We start from the raw sequence: 23,552 nt of genomic DNA, 5'->3' as shown, positions 1-23,552 counted from the left end.
GCAATCCGCTGACACCCAATCTCATCGGTGTCCGAAATCCTCCGATTCTGCAGACGGAGGAAAATCCTATTTTTCCATCCGTCTGCAGGGCAGATCGGATGAACACGGACAGACGGTCCATTTTCATCCAATCCCCCCATAGGGGAGAGCGGAGATATGACAGGGAAGTCCCTGCACAGTGTGCGGGACCGTCCTGTCATCTGCCGGCTCAGTGGGATCAACGGAGCGATCTTCACTGAGCAAGCGGATACACATGTACGGATCCTCATGGGATCCGTACATGTGAAAGGGGCCTTACTCTGGTCATTATGCACTGGACGTTTATGGCACAAAAAATTCAGGCATTTAAATTATGCTTTGGAATGTCTTGAACACAGCAAAAATAAATTTGCAAGGCAAATATCATTCAGACGTGAGAAAGTCTTGCAGGGAATGGGAGTGGAACAGAAAGGTGTGTCACTAAGGACACTGCTTTTCAAAACAACCCTGCAAATGCTTTTACAACCCTCACATGTTAAAACTCACACATAACAGGCGTATAACTCGTAAAAATGTTTCATTACTGCAGCCAAACTCATATCTGAATTGTTCTATTTCAAATGATTAGCATGGAGCTAGTAAGAAAAACAAACTGTCATTCCTAGGGCACCCACACCTTGAAAAGCACGAGAAAGCAACTGGAAACAAATTTACAAGACTACTTGTATTTCTCATTGGAGTCTTTTCACTCCATACTCATAAAAACTCATCTAAATTGCATGTGTGTGGATGTGCATTTAACATGCATTTTTGTGTAATCCAATGTAAAGTGACAGATCCATGGAATACTTGCAAGTTATATTTTTTTACTTTTAGTTGAATTGCCTTTACATGCATACATGTGTGTTGTGGAAAAACGTAGACAGGTTGCATGTACATGTATACAACACTGTGGTTTAAACACAGCACACAGAAAACCATTGTTTTCTATGTGCCCCTAAAGTGACCCACATTGATCTGGTGTGGATTAGGGCCCTGCATATTATTTTAACGAGCCCATAAAGTACAATTGCATGACAGTTTATACAAGCAGCAAATCCAGGGGAGCACAAGGCTCAAAGTAATTAAATCATTTTTCACCGGGTATCGGAGTAAGAGGGGGCTGAATACAAATGCGTGCCACACTACATTTATTTGTAAAAAAATCCTGAAAAACATTTTTAAAATTTTCCTTTTACCTCACAATTATGTGCCACAGTGTTGGTCTCACATCACATAAAATACCAATATCATACATTTTTGGTTGGAACTTGACAAAATGTGGAAAATGTCAAGGGGTGTGAATACTTTTTCAAGACACTGGGCCAGATTCACATAGAATTACGCCGGCGTATCAGCGGATACTCCGACGTAACTAAGCCCGTCATATGTTTAAGTGTATTTTCAAACAGAGATACACTTAAACATGCCTAAGATACATGCACCGTCGTATCTTAGGGTGCAATATCTACGCTGACCGCTAGGTGGCGCTTCCATTGCGGTCGGCGTAGAATAAGCAAATGACTAGTTACGCCGATTCACGAACGTACGATTGCCCGTCGTAGTGATTTTACGTCGTTTCCGTAAGAGTTACGCGGCGTAAAGATAAACATGCCCCCTAGGTGGCGTACTCAATGTTAAGTATGGCCGTCGTTCCCGCGTCGCAATTTGAAAATTTTACGTCGTTTGCGTAAGTCGTCTGTGAATGTCGCTGGACGCCATTTACATGAACGTCGAAACCAATGACGTACTTGCGACGTAATTTCGCGCAATGCACAGCGGGAAAATTCGAGACGGAGCATGCGCAGTACGAACGGCGCGGGAACGCGCCTAATTTAAATGATCCACGCCCCCTACATGGATCATTTGAAATAGGCGGGTTTGCGCCGGTGGACTTTACGCTAGGCCGCCGCAAGTTTACAGGCAAGTGCTTTGTGAATCAAGCACTTGCCCGTAAAACTTGCGGCAGTGTAACGTAAAGGAGACACGTTACGCCGCCGCAGTTATACGAGAATCTGGCCCACTGTGTTTGTGGGACTTTGCAGGGGGGACTAAGAAAATTATACACACAGCTGCATTTATAATTAGGCCCATATTTGTATGTAATGGGAGGCCATTGGTTTACTTTGGAGACAAACTTCAGTCAAAACAAATATGTTGTCGCGTCTCTAAAACCAAGATCATATACTGCAGCTTACCATTCCTTAGATGTGGTGTCTGCACTAGTTTTTTTATTTTATTTTCTTCAGGCTTATTATCCTTTATTTTTACTGAGTGATCCTGCCAGTAGCAAATCCTTTTCAAGGATGACAACACTCACTAGGGGGAACCGTATCTGAGGAGGAGCAACATTGATCTCCCAATATTAGAACTGCAGAACACCTCACGCTCTTCTCCATAACATAAGGGAACATCTTCTGCAGTGCACAGCTGATGTCAGTCAGCAGAGGGCACAGGAATTAATCAGCCCACAATATTGCTGGCAGAATTGCCAGGCTTTTTTTGCACTTACTGAAAAGATATAACCGGTTTCAATTGTATATTTAACAGACCAAATAACAGAAGTGTCTAATGACAGGTTACCTTTAATAGCCAGTTACTGTGCAACAAAACTGAGAAAACTGTGCAATAGTTAGGAGAGTAAACTGTTCAGAACAGTCAGAACGATCTGGTCTCCAAACAAGTAGCGCCCATTTGCTCTCCTCTTCACCATGGAGCCTTTTTTGCCATCTGTGTTGTGAAGGAAATCCCTAGGTGTCTCCAGAACTAGTGATCCCATTGGAAGATTTCCTCTACATGCCTGTTTTTGTGACTGCTCAAATTTGGGATTTTCTTTAACTTTTAGTGTTAACGGTCACCAGGACAAATAAGGGAGGGTGGATCTCCCTAGCGAGGACACAAATAGCAATAAAAACCTGACAGGTGTTGGTCAATCCCTCTCTACTCTATATAAAACGAAAAAAAAAAAAGTTCTAAAAATATACACCATCATGCTCTGGCAGTCCGACCCACTAAAAGCACAAGCCAACACTGGCCTCAAGCAGAGCTGGTATGAGATTTAACCCTCAGATCACTATGCCCAACCTTTCTTGCAGTAGGACAGGGACAACCCCCATTAGTCAGGGTTGCATCAAATGGTTTGGTAATAGTAAGCACAGTCTCACTACATTCTGTATATATGCCATTTTGTGTGCATTAGAAATACAATGTTCATATGAATTGCATGGTCATGTAACACCGTACCCACAGTGTGTGTGTGTGTGTGTGTGTGTGTGTGTGTGTGTGTGTGTGTATGTATGTGTATGTATGTGTGTATGTATATATATATATATATATATATATATATATATATATACACACACACACACACACACACACACACACACAGATAGCGCTTTCTTTTGTTGGCATCTAACCACTGGGGTTTTTAATTTTTTACTAAACAAAAAAAAAACAGAAAATTGTGGAAAAAAAAAAAAACAACCCTTTGTTTAGTTTCGGTTTTACATTTTGTAAATAAGTAATTTTTCTCCTTCCCGGATGCGCTGATGAGGCGGCACTGATAGGTGCCACTAATGGGCACTGATGGGGCTGCACTAATAATCAGTGCTCTGATTATCTATTATATATATATATATATATATATATATATATATATATATATTAGGGTTGTCCCGATACCAAGCATTTGCCCTAGTACTTGTACTCGGGCAAATGCTACTGTGTGTTACTGTTTGTACTGTGTGTTATATATATATATATATATACATATACACACACACACACACACACACACACACGTCCCCTGGCAGGATTGCTGGTTACTAGCTCTCCTCAGGCTGTGACAGTGCATGAGGAGAGTACTGCCAATAACCAGCAAGTCTGTTTAAACTTCGATCAGTTGTGATTGGACACAGCTGATCACGTGGTAAAGAGCCACTGTGATTGGCCCTTTACTATGATCTGTGATCACTGTCTTGGGGGCACACTAGGCGCGTGGTTCCCATCCATGAACACCCTCCCAGAATGACAGAAGCATGCTGTAGCCATATTTTGGCTATAGCGTGGAAAGGAAGTGGTGAGTGAGCCCAATGAAAAATTACTTAAAAGACGGCTAGTTGCAATCAGTAGTTTGAAATGGTTTAGACCTACTTTGATAAAAGACACGCAAACATTTTAGGATTGGTCTTCATAAAAAGCATCAGCTAGTGTGAACCATGCCTTTGAAAAAGGAGCTCTCTGAAGATATATGATGAAGAGTAGTTCATCTGCATAAGACTGGAAAGGCATATAGTAGTCTCAAAGGGCCAGATTCACATAGGTTAGCGGATCTTTAGATCCAGTTACAGAACAGTGGCAATTTAGATCTTGGTCCAAAACCTGGAAAATAGACTATACAAAGAGGCCTGAGAAACTTTTAGAAAATAATAATAGTGAAGTTGTCCTTGGCATCGAATCAGATTTCACCCTTTATTCTCTAACCGGCAAATAGAAGACATAATTGACTCGTTGCCATGGGGGACTGCCATAATTTCACATCAGAAACCGTTTTTAATCTGAACAAGAATATAATTTTTTAAGCCAATGTAAACGTACAACCACAAAATAATATGGTATATATTTAACCACTTGAGAGCCGCGCTATAGACGAAAGACGTCCACAGCGCAGCTCTCAACTGCCGGGTGGACGTCCCTGGATGTCCTTTTATGTGCATTCCCCGCGCACGCCGGGAAACACTGTGCCCGGCGCATCGCTAAGATGCCGATGCGCGTGCCTGGCGGCCGCGATGTCCGCCAAGTACCCGCGATCGGCGGTGACAGCAGGAACGTGGAGCTCTATGTGTAAACAGAGAGCTCCACGTCCTGTCAGGGAGAGGGGAGACCGATGCTGTCCCTTGTACATAGGGACACAGATCGGTCACCTCCCCCAGACAGTCCCCCTCCACACACAGAACACACCCAGGGAATACATTTAACCCCTTCCTCACCCCCTAGTTTTAACCCCTTCCCTGACAGTCACATTTATACAGTAATTAGTGCATTTTTATAGCACTGATCGCTGCATAAATGTAAATGGTCCCAAAATTGTGTCAAAAGTGTCCGAGCTGCGGTGGCTCAACGCGATTGGCACTGCGCTGACAAGCCATTCACCTCTGCAGCTAGGGGTTCGGATCCCGGTCTCGGCTACATGTGAATTGAGTTTGGTGGTCTCAGCTCGGCTCCCGGTGGGTGTGCTATGCGAGGTAAGCCTGCGCTTAGTACGCCCACCCCCCCCCACAAAAACCTCCACACTTACACGCACTCGAAATTGGGTTAACATGCACGCACTTTGACCACGCGGTCTCTAAAAAGAGAGGCGAAGGACTAATGGGGCTGGTTGAGCGGGCTAGATCCTCTCACTCCCTTATAGGGAGTCCCTCTGCCCCGTTGGGCTTCAAAGCGGAGCAGGTAGGGCGTGCTGTGTGGGAGGACCCCCTCACACACCCGCCATTGCCACACGGGGCATGGAGAAAGATGGCAGATTGCCTCTGGGGGAGGCCTGCCTACTCCCAACTCCTGCAGTCTGGCTCCTCTCTCTCGAGTACACGCACAAAATACACTTTAAAAAAAAAAAAAAAAAAAAAAAAAAAAAAAGTGTCCGATATGTCCGCCGCAATATCGCAGGCCTGACAAAAAAAAAAAAAACGCAGATCGCCGCCATTACTAGTAAAAAAAAAAAAATTCATAAATCTATCTATCATAACTTTTGCGCAAACCAATCAATATACGCTTATTGGGATTTTTTTTTTAACAAAAATATGTAGAAGAATACGTATCGGCCTAAACCGAGGAAAAAAAAAATTGGGATTTTATAACAAAAAGTAAAAAATAGTGTTTTTTTTCAACATTTTCTGTCTTTTTTTCAACATTTTCTGTCTTTTTTTGTTTATAGCGCAAAAACTAAAAATTGCAGAGATGATCAAATACCACCAAAAGAAAGCTCGATTTGTGGGGAAAAAAAATGATAAAAATATATTTTGGGTACAGTGTTGTATGACTGCGCAATTGTCATTCAAAATGCGTCAGCGCTGAAAGCTAAAAATTGGTTTGGGCAGGAAGGGGGTTTAAGTGCCCAGTAATGAAGTGGTTAAAATATAGACTAAAATGTATACAAAAAAAAATCAAAAATATGTGCCACACTACCACAGAGGATCCAATAATGACGGTTTCAAAGACATTTTAATTACAATAAAAATAAGCTGCCAACATAAGTGGATCCAGCATACATTAACATATTGTCAGCAGAGTTTATTGGGGAAAAAGGAAAAGCTGAAGTCTGTTATGTAACACGGCCCTGGCCATCGCCTCCAACATTCCTGCACTCCGTGCTCCAGAACCTCCTGAAATTACCATGTTACATTTCTATTCACCACAGAATAGAAAAATTATATAGAAGCAAACAAACTATATCAGTCGTGCAGAAAAGAGTTTATAATAAGAACAGGGTCTTTATTTTTAAATGTATTTTCTAGAAGAAAAAAAAAAGTAAAAAAGAATGCAGACAAAAATAAAGCCTCAGTAATGATGTTGACTTGTTCTACAGCATTGATGGAAGCCTGGTCAGCCTGGCAAGCAATATTTCCACCATCAGCACTTTCTTACACAGGGACCTCTGTTTTTCTACTTAATGTCATATTACTGTTTGCCATTTTAAAACTTAAAAAAAAAAAAATGTCACCGTGTTTTTCGGGTTAAAAAGAAAAAAAACCCTAGCTCCCGCATGCACTAGGCTATATATTTTGACGACTATGCAGTGATTTAGGTTACAGGAATGCATACGACTTGTTTTTCAAGTTCAGCCTCCAAATCACTGTATTCCTAGAAGAACATCTGCAGCACATTAGAGGCTACAAAACAAGGGGAGCAATGTTCTCGCTTTGGATGTCAGGCACATGGAATAACTATGATAAAAAAAAACTCACCTCACATGGCCTACTGGTATCTTGCACGCACCCAAACTACAGCTGATTAAAGAAACAAAGAAAAATCTACCACTGTCACCATAATAGTGTCACACAAATCTTACTCACACATAATACCTTAGTCACAATACAGCAGACTACTGCTGTTGCTTAATATGTTAGAAAAAAATTGGGTATGACATAATCCGTGGCTGCAAACAAAGCCTCTAATTAAAGCGGTGGTTCACCCATAAAAACGACTTTCCACTATTACACTGCCCCCCCGCATTACAATACGATTATGCCTTTAATTTTTTTTTTGGCTGCTGTACATACCTGGGTACAGCTATTCACCCGTGTCCTCCGGGTTGCGAGTCCCGCGGGAGTGGGCGTTCCTAAAATGGCGGTGATTGACGTTTTGACTAAAAAATGAGCTCCCCCCCGTCGCGTAAGCCGCGTCACGACTGGCGAAAGGAGCCGAACGGCGATGCGCAGTATAGCGCCGACTCGCCGTTCGGCTCCTTCCGGCAATCGTGACGCGGCTTACGCGACGGGGGGAGCTCGTTTTTTAGTCAAAACGTCAATCACCGCCATGTTAGGAACGCCCACTCCCGCGGGACTCGCAACCCGGAGGACACGGGTGAATAGCTGTACCCAGGTATGTACAGCAGCCAAAAAAAAAATTAAAGGCATAATCGTATTATAATGCGGGGGGGCAGTGTAATAGGGGAAAGTCGTTTTTATGGGTGAACCACCGCTTTAAGGCTCTTAAAGTGATTGTAGCCTTGTAAAACAACCCATTCAGTTTAAAAATGTATATTGATTTTTTTTTATATATATATATATATATATATATATATATATATATATATATATATATATATATATATATATATATACATACATACATACATACATACATACACACACACACAAAGAGAGAAAGAGAAATAGAAAGAGAAAAAAAAAAAAAAAAGAACGAAGAGAGAAAGAGAAAGAAAGGAGAGAAAAAGAAAGAAAGAAAGAAAGAAAGATCCCTATATATTTTTTTCTTTATTTTTATAAGTGATCACATTCCCTCTGTTCTCAGTCCTGGGGTGGGGGGGAGAAGCAGCAGTATACCGAGCTGAGTGATGTCTGTACAGGGGGGGGGGCCGTGCCAGGACAAGTCTGATCATTGGAGGAGAGCACAGCTAGAACTGACCATGGTGTGTTCTCCCACTTAATGTGGTCAGTTTTTAATAGGAAAACAAAAAGGACTGGCAAAAACACCAGGGATTCCACACAAAGGAAGTTATACAAAAAGAACAAGATACTTTCTCATACAAGTACAGTGGAACCTCGGTTTAAGAGTAACTTGGTTTCAGAGCGTTTTGATTTGCGAGCAACTTTTTTTTTAAATTCTGACACAGTTTGCAAGTGTTGACTCGCAAGACGAGCAGAATTCAAGCTAAATAGGCCTGCAGTACCTCATTTGGCCTCAGGTACGGGGGGCGAGGAAACGAGCCGAAGTGTCCTCGGGCCTTTTCGGATGTTTTCGGCACTCTCTGGTGCCCCCCATCTCTGGCCGCATTCGGTATTGCATCCCATTGAAGTCAATGCAGAACAAATTATTTTCGTTTCCATTGACTTTAATGGGAAAACTCGCTTTGATATGCAAGTACTTTGGATTACGAGCATACTCCTGGAACGGATTATGCTCATAATCTGAGGTTCAACTGTACATGCAGCAGGCACATATCAGGAATAGGAGAGACTGTTTGGAGAATTCCTACTGGCAAAGTCTCCAGAAGATATAAGAAACCAGTGGGAGACTGCCAAAATCCACATATAACCGTGTTAGTAGATTTTATGTGGATTGATCTTAAATAAAGCAAACATAAGTGCTGGCATGGCTACTAACCAACAACTCTGTTCTTTTGGGCACATTCTAGTTCTGAAAAACTAAAGGCCACATTTTCATAATACAGTAAAAATTAGAGCAACAACTACACTAATCAGCATTTTGTTAGAAAACACAAACGACTATGTACTGCTAAAGCATAGACTGCTACAATACTTAGCATTTTTGTATCATACTGCATGAAACGTTTTGTAAAGTGCAGGCAAATACAGACGAAATGCGCAATCAAATCTGGTTTACCTGTCAAAAGATTTATATTTCTGTCCATACAGTTCTGAGATTTACACAGCCCTGCTAAACAGAAGTTAAGTTGGCGATCTAACTTTATTCTACTACGTCATCCTTTTCCATGTACATGTAGGATACCCGACTGGTCCCTAGAGCTAGTGCCGCCTCTTACTAGTCTGAATGAGGCTCTACAGGAGATTCCAAGAGGCTGATTACAAGCCAGCTTACTAGATTTGCATTTACCAGTAATATTTTTGTTTTGGAGCTCACCTTCAATACAGCAGAAAAAAGTAGGGTTGTCCCGATACCACTTTTTTAGGACCGAGTACAAGTACCGATACTTTTTTTTCAAGTACTATCCGATACCGAATGCCGATACTTTTTTTAAATGTGTCCCCAAATGCAGCCATGTCCCCCCACAGATGCAGCCATGTCCCCACACATATGCAGCCATGTCCCCACACATATGCAGCCATGTCCCCACACATATGCAGCCATGTCCCCCATATCCCCCATATATGCAGCCATGTCCCCCATATATATGCAGCCATGTTCCCCATATATATGCAGCCATCTCCCCTCCATATAAGCAGCCATGTCCCCCATATAAGCAGCCATGTCCCCCATATAAGCAGCCATGTCCCCCATACCTAGATGCTGCCGCGCCGGTGCTTAGTTAATACGGGCGGGGAACATTACAGCTTTCATTTGAATAGCTGTAGTGTTTCCCGCCGCGCCGCGTATAGACACTCCCCCTTGCTCGGAATTGGACAGATCACCCGTCCAATCCCGAGCAAGGGGGAGTGTCTATACGCGGCGTGGCAGGAAACACTACAGCTATTCAAATGAAAGCTGTAATGTTCCCCTCTCGTATTAACCAAGCGGCGGCTGCGTTGCGGCGGGGGGGTGGGGGGGCTGAGTATTCGGCCAGGCATCGGGGGCATTTGCGGGAGTACAAGTACTCCCGCAAATACTCGGTATCGGGACAACCCTAGAAAAAAGGCATCACTTTTCACTGAACTCTCAGTGAGCAACAGTTTAAATGGCAGTACCTGAACTACACTAATGCTGCGTACACACGATCATTTTTCGGCATGAAAAAAAACTATGTTTTTCGGCATGTAGAAAAAACAACGTTTTTCCAACTTCATCATTAAAACGACTTGCCCACACACCATCGTTTTAAAAAAATGCTCTAGCAAAGCGTGGTGACGTACAACACGTACAACGGCACTATAAAGAGGAAGTTCCATGCGGATGACGCCACCCTTCGGGCTGCTTTAGCTGCTTCTGTGTTAGTAAAAGACGATTTGCGATTTTCTTTCTGTTACAGCGTAATGAATGTGCTTACTCCATTACGAAAGCTAGTTTTACCCGAACGAGCGCTCCCGTCTCATAACTTGCTTCTGAGCGTGTGCGGGTTTTTAACGTCGTTTTAGCCCACACACGATCATTTTTTACAACCCGAAAAACTACATTGTTTAAAACGTCGTTAAAAAATGCAGCATGTTCGAATTTTTTTTGTAACGTTTTTCAGAACTTGAAAAATGACACACGATCATTTTAAATGACATTTTTTTAAAACAAAGTTTTTTTTGAAAAATGATCGTGTGTATGTGGCAGAAGGCCCAGCCATAGACAGTGCAAATTTCAACCACAGGTTGCAGGAAAGAAAATTGCATGATTCCCTCATCAACACAGACAGTGCTGACAGGGAATCCCTCTTGCCTAGCAATTGTTTTCTATTTTCTTTCAATCAAACCTCACCATCATGGACAAGACCAAAGGGCTGTCAAAGGACATCGGGGACAAGATTGTAGACCTGCACAAGGCTAGAATGGGCTACAAGACCATCAGCAAGAAGCTTGGGTGAGAAGGAGACAACTGTTGGAGCAAATATTTGCAAATGGAAGAAATATAAGATAACCATCAATCACACTCAGTCTGGAGCTCAATGCAAGATTTCACCTCATGGGGTAAGGATGATCATGAGAGAAGTGGGATCAGCCCAGAACTACACAGGAGGCACTTGTGAATGATCTCAAGGCAGTTGGGACCACTGTCGCCAAACAAACCATTGGTAACACAATACGCCGTCATAGATTCAAATCCGGCAGCGCCCATAATGTCCTCCTCCTCAAGAAGGCACATGTACAGACACGTCTGAAGTTTGCCAATGAATATTAAATGATTCAGGGAAGGATTGGGAGAAAGCATTGTGGTCAGAGGAGACCAAAATTTAGCTCTTTGGCATTAACTTGACTCGCCGTTTTTGGAGGAAGAAAAATGACATCAATGGCCCTTAGAACACCATCACTACAGTCAAGCACGGAGGTGGAAACATTATACTTTGGGGCCGTTTCTCTGCTAAAAGGTACAGGCTGACTTTGCCGCATTGAGGGGCCAATGGACAGGGCCATGTATTGCAAGATCTTGGATGAGAACCTTTTTCCATCAGCCAGAACACTGAAAATTGGTCCTGGATGGGTCTTCCAGCATGACAATGACCCAAAACATACCACCAAGACAAAGGAGTGGGTCAAGAAGAAGGACATTAAGGTCAGGGAGTGTCCTTGCCAGTCTCCAGGCCTTAATCCTATAGAAAATGTGGAGGGAGCTGAAACTTTGAGTCGCCAAGAAACCTTATGGATTTAAAAAGATCTATAAAGAGTGGACCAAAATCCTTCCCGTGATATGGGCAAACCTGGTAACCAACTACAGGAAATGTCTTACCAATGGGTTTGCTAATGAAGGGTTTCTCCACCAAGTACAAAGTCATGTTTTGCTTGGGGATCAAATACTTATTTTACTCACTGAACTGCAATTTAATGTATAACATTTGTATCATGTGTTTTTTTCTGGATTTTTGGTTGATATTCTGTCTCCATCAGTTAAGATACACCCATGATAAAAATGATAGACCCTTCATTTCTTTGTAAGTGGGATCAAATTATTATTTCCCCCACTGTACAAGCTACCAACAATTAAAGATAATGTACAAAGTACTTTAGCCAGACTGTGCACCAACCCTCTCTGGTCCCACTGATCATATACAGTATTTACCTTCTTAAAAATGAGATTACAGAGAACATTAAATCAATGAGTATGCATGTAGTCAGACACTTTTAAAACATACATTGTCTTTTTAACACTGCTAACCCTGTTTTCAGTGTTGTGCAGAGAATTTAAAAAAAAAAAAAAAACAGGAAAGAAAAAGTGTTATTTAAATGAGAAAATGAACTGCATGTTGGGAAAAGGGGTCTTGCTAGAGGCTGGATAATTGTGCCAAGAAAAGCTAGATACTTTGGCCATCATCCAGGACATAGTTTCCAAGAGCACATCAACACTCACCCTGCTATGTATGGGAGACACATGGAAATTTCTACCACTTGTAAACACTGAATTCACTTCAATATTAGTGTCCCTGCTAGGGTTGAAAGCACAGAATGACTGCGCTTTAGGGAGCCCCACTGACCTAAAAATAAAACAGAAAAATAAATAAAAACACATGTTGCATCACAATAGAAAATAATCATATTAACACCAAGAAAAGAAGTCCCAAAAGCATATAAACACAGTGATTGAGGACTACTGACAGAGCAGGGAATTGTTAGAAGCCTAGCAATATTTTCGCCTTGTCCCTTTGGAGAGATTTCCCTTAAAGCGGTGGTTCCCCTAAAAATAAAATGTTAACATTGCCTTTCCCAAATAAATTACGATTAGAATCGGCCAGTTTTATTAAAAAAAAAAGCTCTGTACATACCGTTTGTTAGATTCGTTCCCACCGCCACTTCCGGGTACGATGCTGGCGGTGGGCATTCCTATTTGATTGACAGGCATCCGACCGACGCATACATCGCGTCACGAGATGCCGAAAGAAGCCGAACGTCGGTGCGGCTCTATACGGCGCATGCGCACCGACGTTCGGCTTCTTTCGGCATCTCGTGACGCAATGTATGCGTCGGTCGGATGCCTGGCAATCAATTAGGAATGCCCACCGCCAGCATCGTACCCGGAAGTGGCGGTGGGAACGAATCTAACAAACGGTATGTACGGAGCTTTTTTTTTTTAATAAAACCGGCCGATTCTAATCGTAATTTATTTGGGAAAGGCAATGTTAACATTTTATTTTTAGGGGAACCACCGCTTTAACTTCCTGTGCCAGGGACACAACAATGTAGGGAAATCTCTTTGCCAGCTGTTACTGGAGCAGCTGTCTCCATTGAAGGATTTCCCCTCAACTCCTGTTCCAGTGAAATACATACAGTTTTCGACTTAATATAGTCTACTTTTTCACCGAAATGGTCACCAGAACAGAGGTTGGTTCTTACCAGTAGGGGAAGAGGCCTACAATAAAAACCTGAAGCTTAAAATAACAAATGTTTACTAGAGATACATTTTAAGACTATTCCATTATATTTACACTTTTCTTTTCTTTAAAATTACAAACATGACATACTTACCTGCTCTGCTTTTGCACAGAGCAGCCCAGATCCTCCTCGTCTCGGGTCCCTGGCTGCAGCACCTGGCCCCTCCCTCCTGTCGCTTGCCCCCAAAGCAAGCATCTTGCTGTGAGGGTACCCAAGCCGAGTCGCAGCTTGCTGTGAAGGTACCCAAGCCGAGTCGCAGCTTTGTGTGTCCATTCAAACCCAAAGCCACGGTTCTGCCCCGACCCCTCTCTCTTCAATGGCTAACTGACTTCATCTAACAGCAGCAGAGCCAATGGCACCTCTGCTGTGTGTCAGCCAATCAAGAGGGAGAGTCCCGGATGGCCCAGGCACTTGTGCACATCGCTGAATTGAGACAGGCTCAAGTGAGTATAAGGGGGACTGCTACACACTAAAGTTTATCTGAATGCATTTGGGTAAAAAAAAATAAAAAACCTTCTGCCTTTATAACCACTTTAAAGTAGAACTATAGGACTGTTAAAAAAAAAAAAAAAGTACAACTATAGGTAAAACATATTTTTTTCCCCCATTTTGAATAGATCAAGGGAGGTTTAGAACTACTGTCAATGTTTTTTCCGCCATCTGTGTACCATTGCTGAGATTGGCTACGAGACAGGAAGTGAAGGACAAACAGGAAGTGAAAGGAAAGCCCTGCAAATTAAAGGAATCTATTGGGGACCCCAAGGTCACCAGAGCTAGTGTCCCCCATTGGAAGGATTGCCCCTCTATTACTTTTCTGGGGACAACCCAAAATGTAAGATTTTCTTTTATTTTCACTTTCAATGCTAATGGTAAACTGGACAAATCGAGAGGGTGAATCTTCTTAACAGGGGCACAGACAGCAATAAAAACTAATCCATCTCAACGCTATCCTAAACAAAAAAAAAATAAGGTTTTTCCTTTAGTTAAACTTCAAGACCATTTATCAGATTTTATGGATTTCTGTAGAATGATGTCACTAGGATAGAACACAAGATAAAACCAACAGTCAAGAACACATACTGTTAAAACCCTGGCAGTGTTCTAGCCTTCCACCAATTGACAAAAAAAAAAAAGAAAAAGTTGTGTCGTTCCCTTTACTTCCAGTCCACGTTACAAAAGTTGACACAAGTATAGAAATGGAGAAGAGCTCTCCCCAACAGAGACATACAGTATACCGCAAAGAGCAATATCATTTTGGTATCTTGTACCCGGTCAATTTTTTATTGCTATTCAAGATTTCATTAAAACAACATATCCTTTCGTGGATATACGACTTGTGCTCGTAATACTTTTCTATTTTTTGTATTAGAATTTTTAATAAACATATTAAAATATATATATATTAAAAGTACCAAAATAAAAAAAAATCTGTTCTAAAGTAATACTTACTGAGTTCCAAAATCTAGTACAGAAGGCTGTAGGTGTAAGGCCCTCCCACTAGGCCTTGCTATACTGAAATAAAAAATAAAAACAGCAATGGTCAGATTTGAAGCAAACAGCTGCACAGCATACTACATTGACATATTACAGCGTTACAACACTTGTGCCATATATGCCTATAAGGCGGGGTTCACACTGGTGCGACATACGTTCCAACATTGGGAGCTCATGTCGCACGACGTGTGAAAATCAATGTTTCCCTATGAGAGCCGTCTTAACTGGTCCGACACAAGTCGGTCCGACTTTGAAAATGCTCCCTGTACTACTTTGGTCTGACTTTGATCCTACTTCAGCCCATTGAATATCATTGAAGTCGGATCAAAGTAGGATCCTTGTCCTTACCATGCGACTTTTGACATCCGACATGGTGATTACAGCAGCAGTAAAGGGACTTTATCTCACACTGGGATTGTTTTGATTGGTCAAAAGGACAAGTCAGACTATCACAAAGTCGGATCAAAGTCGTATCCTGTTCATTCAAGTCGGATGGATGTAGGACCAATGTAGGACCGATGTCACAGAGCAAAGTAGGATGAAAGTCGTATGACTGTGGTGTAGTATCAGTGTGAACCCAGCCTTAAAGTGAACAACATTTACTAAACCATAAACTCTCCCTATATTGGCATGCATTATGCTAAAATTTCTAGGAGACTATCCATCATATATCCATTTAATAAGGCGTGCCAGTAGTGAAAAACGTAAATCAATCAAGGAATAGTCTTGCCAAGCTAGTATTTTAGTATTTTGCGCAGCTGGATGGTAGAAAATACATAAAAGCCCGGGAGGGTCAGGCTACCAATATTTATAAACCATCAAACATTTTATAGCTTCTTAGCACAGCCATCTAAAGAAGGAGGAACACTACAATTAAGCCCCAGTAGGGGGCAAAACATGTCCAATAGAGGCGCAGGGTGGAGTTTCCTCAACTGGAACAGTAAACAATAAAGTTGCCATTCTTTTACATGGTGGAAACTGTTAAGTGTTATGAAAACCCTATAAGTGTATACAGAATTTTGTGTTTTTTACCATATTTCTTTTGATGCCACACTTAAATTGTGCAAAGCAGAAGAATACTTTAGGAAGTTTTATCATCTTTGGATACAAAATTTAACTGAACTAGTGTAGGTAATAAAAAGACGGTGTTGTGTAAATTTGCATGGTTATGAAGAGCACCGTTCAGGAAGCACATAGGTTCATACACCAAGACCACAAAACTTCTGTAGTCACCTTCCACTTCCGATATGAATTCTCTAACTTTCACTACAGAAAAAAAAAATACATTCAAAACTTTTACAAGAACTTATTTTTTTGTATTTACAATATACTATTTTGTCTGGCAAGTACAATTTACGCTTGCACCATTCAGAACTGCAAAATGCATTGACCATAATGTATACATGGCTATTGCTCACCACTCTTCTGAAAATGCCAGGTGATTGGCTATCATGCAGTTCCTGCGAGTTCCAAGCATTGAGTCAACGCCAAACTATGCAGCATCAAGTTGAGCCCTAGTTCACACTGATGAGATGCGGAAAACGCAGGAAATCCTGTGCATTTCCCACACCGCATTGCATTCACACAAAGTACATGCAATCTGCTGGGGGTGTTACCGTTAGATTAACGAAACCCTCAAACCGCTCGCAAAATGCAGTGTGATTGCCATAATCAGATCACATGGGTGTAAACACCCATGTGATGCGAATCCGGTGCGAAAAAAAAATCAAAAGGGTCCTGCACCCTTTTGGTGCAGTTTGCTTTTTAATTGAATTGTACAGTTTATAGGTCATTAAAGGTGGAAACGTTTTGAAATGATTTATCTTTGTCTCGTTTTTTTACATCACAGAAACCTGAAATTTTACACTTGTCATATCCACTGTATATAGCCCTGCGTTGTTGGCTGTGTCCTCTGCAGAGCTTCCTCCTCTAGAGATAGGACCGAACTGGCTTCACAAAAGGTACGAATACTGATTTCTTCTTTACAGGGCTAGATAGGTTAGTGTTAGATCGTGGATATCTATAGATCGTGGAGGACAGTCTGTAGGGATTTCAGTGTTAGGGTGGACTTACACTTTAAGGCCAATGTGTACACACACTCAATCTACCTCACACTCAAACTGACCCTGATTGGAGAAGAAGGTGCAGTTACTAAGTCCTAGGCACACAACTGTAGGGTATGTATGCATTATAAGAGACCACAGTAGCCAATACTTATCAGCCAACAAGAAAAAGATCAGTTCTGGGAAAGGCAGTCACAAAGAAAACCAGTCAGAAGGATTCTGAGAAACCTTCAGTTTGGATAGTTGAATACATAGAGTCTGAAAATCAATGTGATTGATTTTAAACTGAGCCTCTCAGATTCCACAATTATACCAGGGGTTTCTGTATGTAAAATGCCCATAATAAAGCTTGCAATACACTAGTAGCTGTTGGAATAAACAGTCATGGGCAAAATCTCATTCGATGACAAACAAAAACAGTGCAATGCCTTTAAAGTAGAACTATAGGTAAAACTTTAAAAACATTTTTTTGATAAAGTACAGGAGGGTTATAGTCCCCGTCAGATTTTTTGTTGCCAACCGAGTCCCATTGCGGAGATTTCCCTTCACTTCCTGTCCCATAGCTTAACGGGGTGTGAGAGGAAATCCCTGCCAGAAGTCCAGGCAAAACCTAACTAACGCTAAACCGGCTCTGTGCCACATTCTAAACCTAATCGATCTAACCCTGTATAGCAAAACTCTGTACTTCCCTATCCTGCAGCCAATCCCGTCTGGTCCAAGCATCATCTCTCAGCGGCGGCTTTGCTGTGTAGGCGGGTGCAGGAGAGGCACAATAGTAAGTCTATGGGTGACATCACTTCCCATTCATTTTGCAGCTGTCGTAGGCCCTCTCCTCAGACAGCAGCCGCTGGTGACCAGCCCGTAACGGGTGCAGGATAGGCAAGTACAGAGAGTTTTGCTTTACAGGTTTGGATAGATTAGGTTTAGAATGTGGCACAGAGCAGGTTTAGCGTTAGTTAGATTTAGCCTGGACTTCTCCTTAAAAGGAATCCTTTGGGGTTGCCCAGGTCACCAGAAGTAGTGTCCCCATTGAAAGATTTCCCCTCTATTGCTTTTTTGGGAAAACTCAAAATTTGGGATTTTCTTTTACTCTTAATGATAATGGTAAACAGGACAAAGAGAGAGGGTGACGCTCCCCAAGGAGGGCAAAGATTGCAATAAAAACCTAAAGGGGTTCTGATCCATCTCCACTCTATCCAAAACTAAAATAAATAAAGTGCCTTTAGTTATACTTTAAGTAAAGCATTAAATCCTTGCACATTAATGTAACATAAATGATTCTGCAATAGTACAGGCGTAACAACTTCCTACTGGTTTGCCATGGCCCCAACATACAAGGCTTCCACAGTTATGCATTTTATTTTCGATGAACAAAGTTTTTCCATACAGGCTGTGTCCATTATACCACATAATTTATGATTTAAAATCAGAAATCATTACAGGCCACTTATTATTATGTGCATTTGTCTCTGTACTGTAATGTCTATGGAAATATGCAGTAAAATTATGGACAGTCTCATAGTTACAATGGCAATTCTGGAGCAGTTAGTCTACTGCTTTGTAAACACTTCTAGTCACAGTTCTTAAAAGCATAACCATAAAGATGCTGGATTTATGGTGGACTCCACTGTTATCTCTCAGGGATATCAAGTTATTCTGGAAGCACATAAAATGGAGGATGCGGCATGAAAGGCATACACACCAATCATACAAGCTTTTTTAGTGCTGTTGAACAGCAAAAACAGAACAACTGACGCAATGGTGGATTTTTTTATATAATCAATCTAGAAATGCAAATACTCTTTTCCCCACCTGCCAATATGGCACAAAACTGCTGCAATCCTGTTCATAAAGTATCAGCACATACATAGCTTGGTAGACATGTTGCCTTTGTATATCCACTTAAGCCCCGGACCATATTGCTGCCTAAAGACCCAAGGTGTTTTTACAGTTTGGGACTGCGTCGTTTTAACAGACAATTGCGCGGTCGTGCGACGTGGCTCCCAAACAAAATTGGCGTCCTTTTTTCCCCACAAATAGAGCTTTCTTTTGGTGGTATTTGATCACCTCGGCGGTTTTTATTTTTTGCGCTATAAACAAAAATAGAGCGACAATTTTGAAAAAAATGCAATATTTTTTACTTTTTGCTATAATAAATATCCCCCAAAAACATATATAAAAAAAAAAAATTTCCTCAGTTTAGGGCGATACGTATTCTTGTACCTATTTTTGGTAAAAAAAAAAAATCGCAATAAGCGTTTATCGATTGGTTTGCGCAAAATTTATAGCGTTTACAAAAATAGGGGATAGTTTTATTGCATTTTTATTAATTTTTTTTTTTTTTTACTACTAATGGCGGCGATCAGCGATTTTTTTCGTGAATGCGACATTATGGCGGACACTTCGGACAATTTTGACACATTTTGGGGATTTTTGTCATTTTCACAGCAAAAAATGCATTTAAATTGCATTCTTTATTGTGAAAATGACAGTTGCAGTTTGGGAGTTAACCACAGGTGGCGCTGTAAGATTTGGTGTACACTGTGTGTGTGTTTACAACTGTAGGGGGGTGTGGCTGTAGGAATGACGTCATTGATCGAGTCTCCCTATATAAGGGATTACTCAATCGATGCAGCGCCATAGTGAAGCACGGGGAAGCCGTGTTTACACATGGCTCTCCCCGTTCTTCAGCTCCGGGGAGCGATCGCGACGGAGCGGCTATAAACAAATAGCCGCGCCGTTGTCCCGGATCGCTCCCCGAGGGGACCCGACCGCCGCAAGTCGCGGGGGGGGGGGGTCCCGATCGGACCCCCGACCCACGTCTAGGCAGGGACGTACAGGTACGCCAATGTGCCTGTACGTGCCATTCTGCCGACGTATATGTACATGCGGCGGTCGAGAAGATGATATGGTATTCTGCTTCCTATATAGCCCTCTCCGCATACAATGTACCATAGAGGAGGCTAAATCCAGACCAGAGTTGAGCCAACCACCAACCTAGACTTGGCAAACCATGTACTAACAATCAGCATTACTCCAGACACATGGGTATGATCATTTATAGTTCATCCTATCCATGAACTGTAGTCCAGTTCTGTAGAATCACTCTTAGCAGTTCTCCTAATCTATAATTGTAGCCTTCTGGCCTGTATATGCATTGCAATATATTTGGTTTTCACTCCAAGACCATTACTTGAAATTCTGTAGGTGTTCAGTGAGGAAAATCATACAACACACTATATATAACCTAGTATGGGGTATCACGGTCATCAGCATTATTTACAACTCGTACCCCTAAAGTCATATTCAGCAATGAAGTGCAGCATGGCATCTACTTTCACTCACTACACAAAAGGAAGATGCCAATGACCAAGATAAAACAGACATTTCTGCTACTTCTGTGCCTTTCACCAGTGAGGGTTCCAGGAAAAAGGTGAGAGAGGCCGCGCCATTAAAAGCAATGGAAGGCTACTGAATTTTGCAACTAGAATTTAAATCGCACATGGATCGATCAAATGCAAGTGATCAGGCCTTAATGAAGAGAGATCACAAGTGAGTGGCCATGATTAGCTGCGAGAGCCGGTACCAACCCATTGCTTTCAATGGGGCTGCCTCTCACAGCTAACTATGGGAACCACAGCTGGGGTTCTCACATCTAAATCACAGGCAGGGCGAATTCGCAGATGTGAAACTCCTAATCCTTGCAGCAGTCAGATAAAAAAAAAAAAAGGTACATTTTTTACTGTATAGGTAGTCCAAAAGGATTACAGTTAAAATATATGAAGAGTATTCAAATAAACTTTAAATAAAGTAGAGATTTGTTAAGAAGCTCACTTTTAAATGATGAAATGCAAAAAGGGGAGAACTTGCTCTACTAGTAGGCTGGCAAAAAGGAGAGTACTCTAGATTGAAATATCTAACATAGCACAGCCTCCCAAACTGTCACTTTAACGAGGAACTGCAGTCCTAATAGAAACACTTTCCCCATCTTGTTCATTCCCTGACTTAGTTGGGGTAGGCAGTACACTTTGGTGGGTATGGTTCAGCCATGCCTTGTGACCTTTGACCTCTGGGAACCCGCCTTGTGACCTTTGACCTCTGGGGGAGGTCCCTGATCCAATTCCTGAGTCCTAGCCTTATTCTTCATGTGAAAACCCCAACCCATCCCTCGGCTCCCAGGTGCCAGAACCTTTAGTAAAGGGAATCAGGAAGTGAAGCCTTGCGACTTTACAGCCTGGTTCCCTACTGGGCATGCGTGAGTCACGCTGCGTGTCCTTACTGGTCCCTGCTGTCTTCTGGGACCTGTGTGTCTCCCAGAAGGCAGCGAAGGGGGATGAAGGAGGGGCCGAACATGGCGTAGATCACCACGAATATAGTGGCGAGCTTTCGCCAGAAGTGGGAGCAAATACCTGGATTAGACAGGTATCGGCTCCCCCCTAAAGAGGTGCCAAATGTGACACGGGGGGGGGGGGGGAGAACCAGATCAGCTGAAGTTTCATTTCTGGGTGGAACTCCGCTTTAATACCAGCATAGGACAATTAAAATGTTTGTGATAGCTACAGGCCCATTATAAAATGATATCCTCACTGCGCCTTTTTTCCCCCAAGAGTTTAATTCATATTTATAGGAGAACTTGGCAATAAGCCTTATTGGCGACATGAAGAAGGAACACAGTATAACAGCCAAACATTGTTTTAGTGTTTAATTTTTACTGAGGCAATGTATTCTTCATTTTAATAATGTACAATACAAACAACAATTTCAAAGCAGCAGGCAACACAGTGAAATATTCAGGTCCTTAGTAAAGACGTCTGATGCTTGTAAGCTGCAAAGGGTGGAAAAGGCTTGCCCAGACAAGACCTGAGCAGTGTCATGTCTTGCTGCATAGGCCTTCGCAGTATGGAAAGTTAGCAGCTTATCCAAATGCTTTTTCAAAAAGCAACAGCAACTACTGATCTTGGGAAAGTGCTTAGGACACGGACACTTTCCATCTTGAGTTTTGATCCAGGCGAGATTACAAGCATGTATACATTTATAACAAGTACCAAGAACTGCAATATACAGATTAAGGTTACTTGATCCTCATTTTAACATACGTGTTCAGAGTGCCTTGCTCCTGCTAGGATCACCATGCTCCATTGTGAACCAACCCAGGAGCACTGCAGAGCAAAATGAGAATGGAAAGAGGGAGATCTTTGAGCTGCTGTGCAATGATTCCCTCAAGGCTGAATGAACTCTGCAGTTTTAAGCTCCGTTCACACAAGCGCAATGGTGCCCGTTCACATCAGTAAAACCCAGTATGACATGATCTTGAAAAAAGGTTCCTGTACTACTTTTGTGCAATTCCTGCACGATTATGGCCCCATAGAAAATGCAAAACCACAGTCATGTTGCATACATGATCGATTTGAAAGTGGGATACCTAGCAGTGTGTACCTAGCCTTAGGGTGAGCAGAAAATTAGAGAATTGCACTGGACTCCCGATGCCTACATAAAGAGTACATACACCTGCCCATAGTGTTTGTGTGCGTGTGTTGTGTACATATATACACAAATGTTTTGCTTTTCATTTATATTTAAAATAGATTGTGTTGTTTAACAAGGTAGTGGTTCACATATTAAAAAAATTGGACAACCAGAAAAAAAAAAAAAAGTTTCTAGGAAAAACACAGACTGAGTATTGGTGAGAGCAAAGAGTATGATAAAGGCAAGGAAAAAAACTTTTAGTGCCTCTTAGAAAGCAAAGATGGGCAAAGAACGTTTGTATTAAAACTAAATTTGAGCTTATTATCCTACTTTTAAGGCTACATGCCAACTCTTTTTTTTTTTTTTTAAAACGGGCTGTAAAGTTAGTACAGACGCCAGGAAAAAAGCTGCGCTTTTTCTGCAATTTTTTCCGCGTTTTGCATTCAATTCAATGCACCTTTCGCCACGCTAGCTTTCAGCCGCTTTTTTTCTTCTCTATTCAAAAATCAATGGTTCCCTATGGGAGCCCATTGATTTGAAAAGAGGTCGCGCCAGAAGGGATGGGAACCCCGCGAAAATTATAAAAAAAAAAGTGTGAGGTTCCCCCTCAGGATGATATCTTAAGGGGAATCCCCCCACATAAAAAAAAAACGGTGTGGGGGTTCCCCCAGGATTCATACCAGACCCTTATCCGAGCACGTAGCCTGGCAGATCAGGAAAGGGGGAGAGCGAGCGCCCCCTCCTAGACCATACCAGGCCACATGCCCTCAACATGGGGGGGTTGGTGCTGTGGGGCGGCGCACTGTGCCCCCCACCCAAAAGCACCCTGTCCCCATGTTGATGAGGACAAGGGCCTCTTCCCGACAACCCTGGCTGTTGGTTGTCGTGGGCGGGGGGCTTATCGGAAACTGGGAGCCCCCATATACCGGCCCCCCACCCTATGTGAATGAGTATGGGGTACTTCGTACCCCTAGCCATTCACCTGGGGGGGGGGGGGAAGTGTCAATAAAAAAAAATAAAAATAAAAACACACTAGCCAGGTTTTTAAAGCAATTTATTAAGCAGTTCC

At 42.1% G+C, this 23,552-nt stretch overlaps 1 protein-coding gene across 1 annotated transcript in view; it reads right to left on the bottom strand.

Annotated features, from left to right (window-relative positions):
• The window catches only part of TMEM131L (transmembrane 131 like), a 146,713-nt gene that overhangs the window by 78,535 nt on the left and 44,626 nt on the right, over nt 1-23,552 (bottom strand). Inside the window, exons 4-5 of the mRNA XM_040331969.1 lie at nt 14,910-14,972; nt 12,442-12,565 (exon numbers count right to left, since the gene is read on the bottom strand). Coding sequence (XP_040187903.1) covers nt 12,442-12,565; nt 14,910-14,972 — 187 coding nt within the window. The remainder of the gene's footprint in view (nt 1-12,441; nt 12,566-14,909; nt 14,973-23,552) is intronic.

The sequence above is a fragment of the Rana temporaria genome, chromosome 1 (genome assembly GCF_905171775.1).
Source record: "Rana temporaria chromosome 1, aRanTem1.1, whole genome shotgun sequence".
Taxonomy (NCBI): Eukaryota; Metazoa; Chordata; class Amphibia; order Anura; family Ranidae; genus Rana; species Rana temporaria.
Note: the sequence above shows the minus strand (reverse complement) of the source record. Positions and strands in the feature narration are given on the sequence as shown.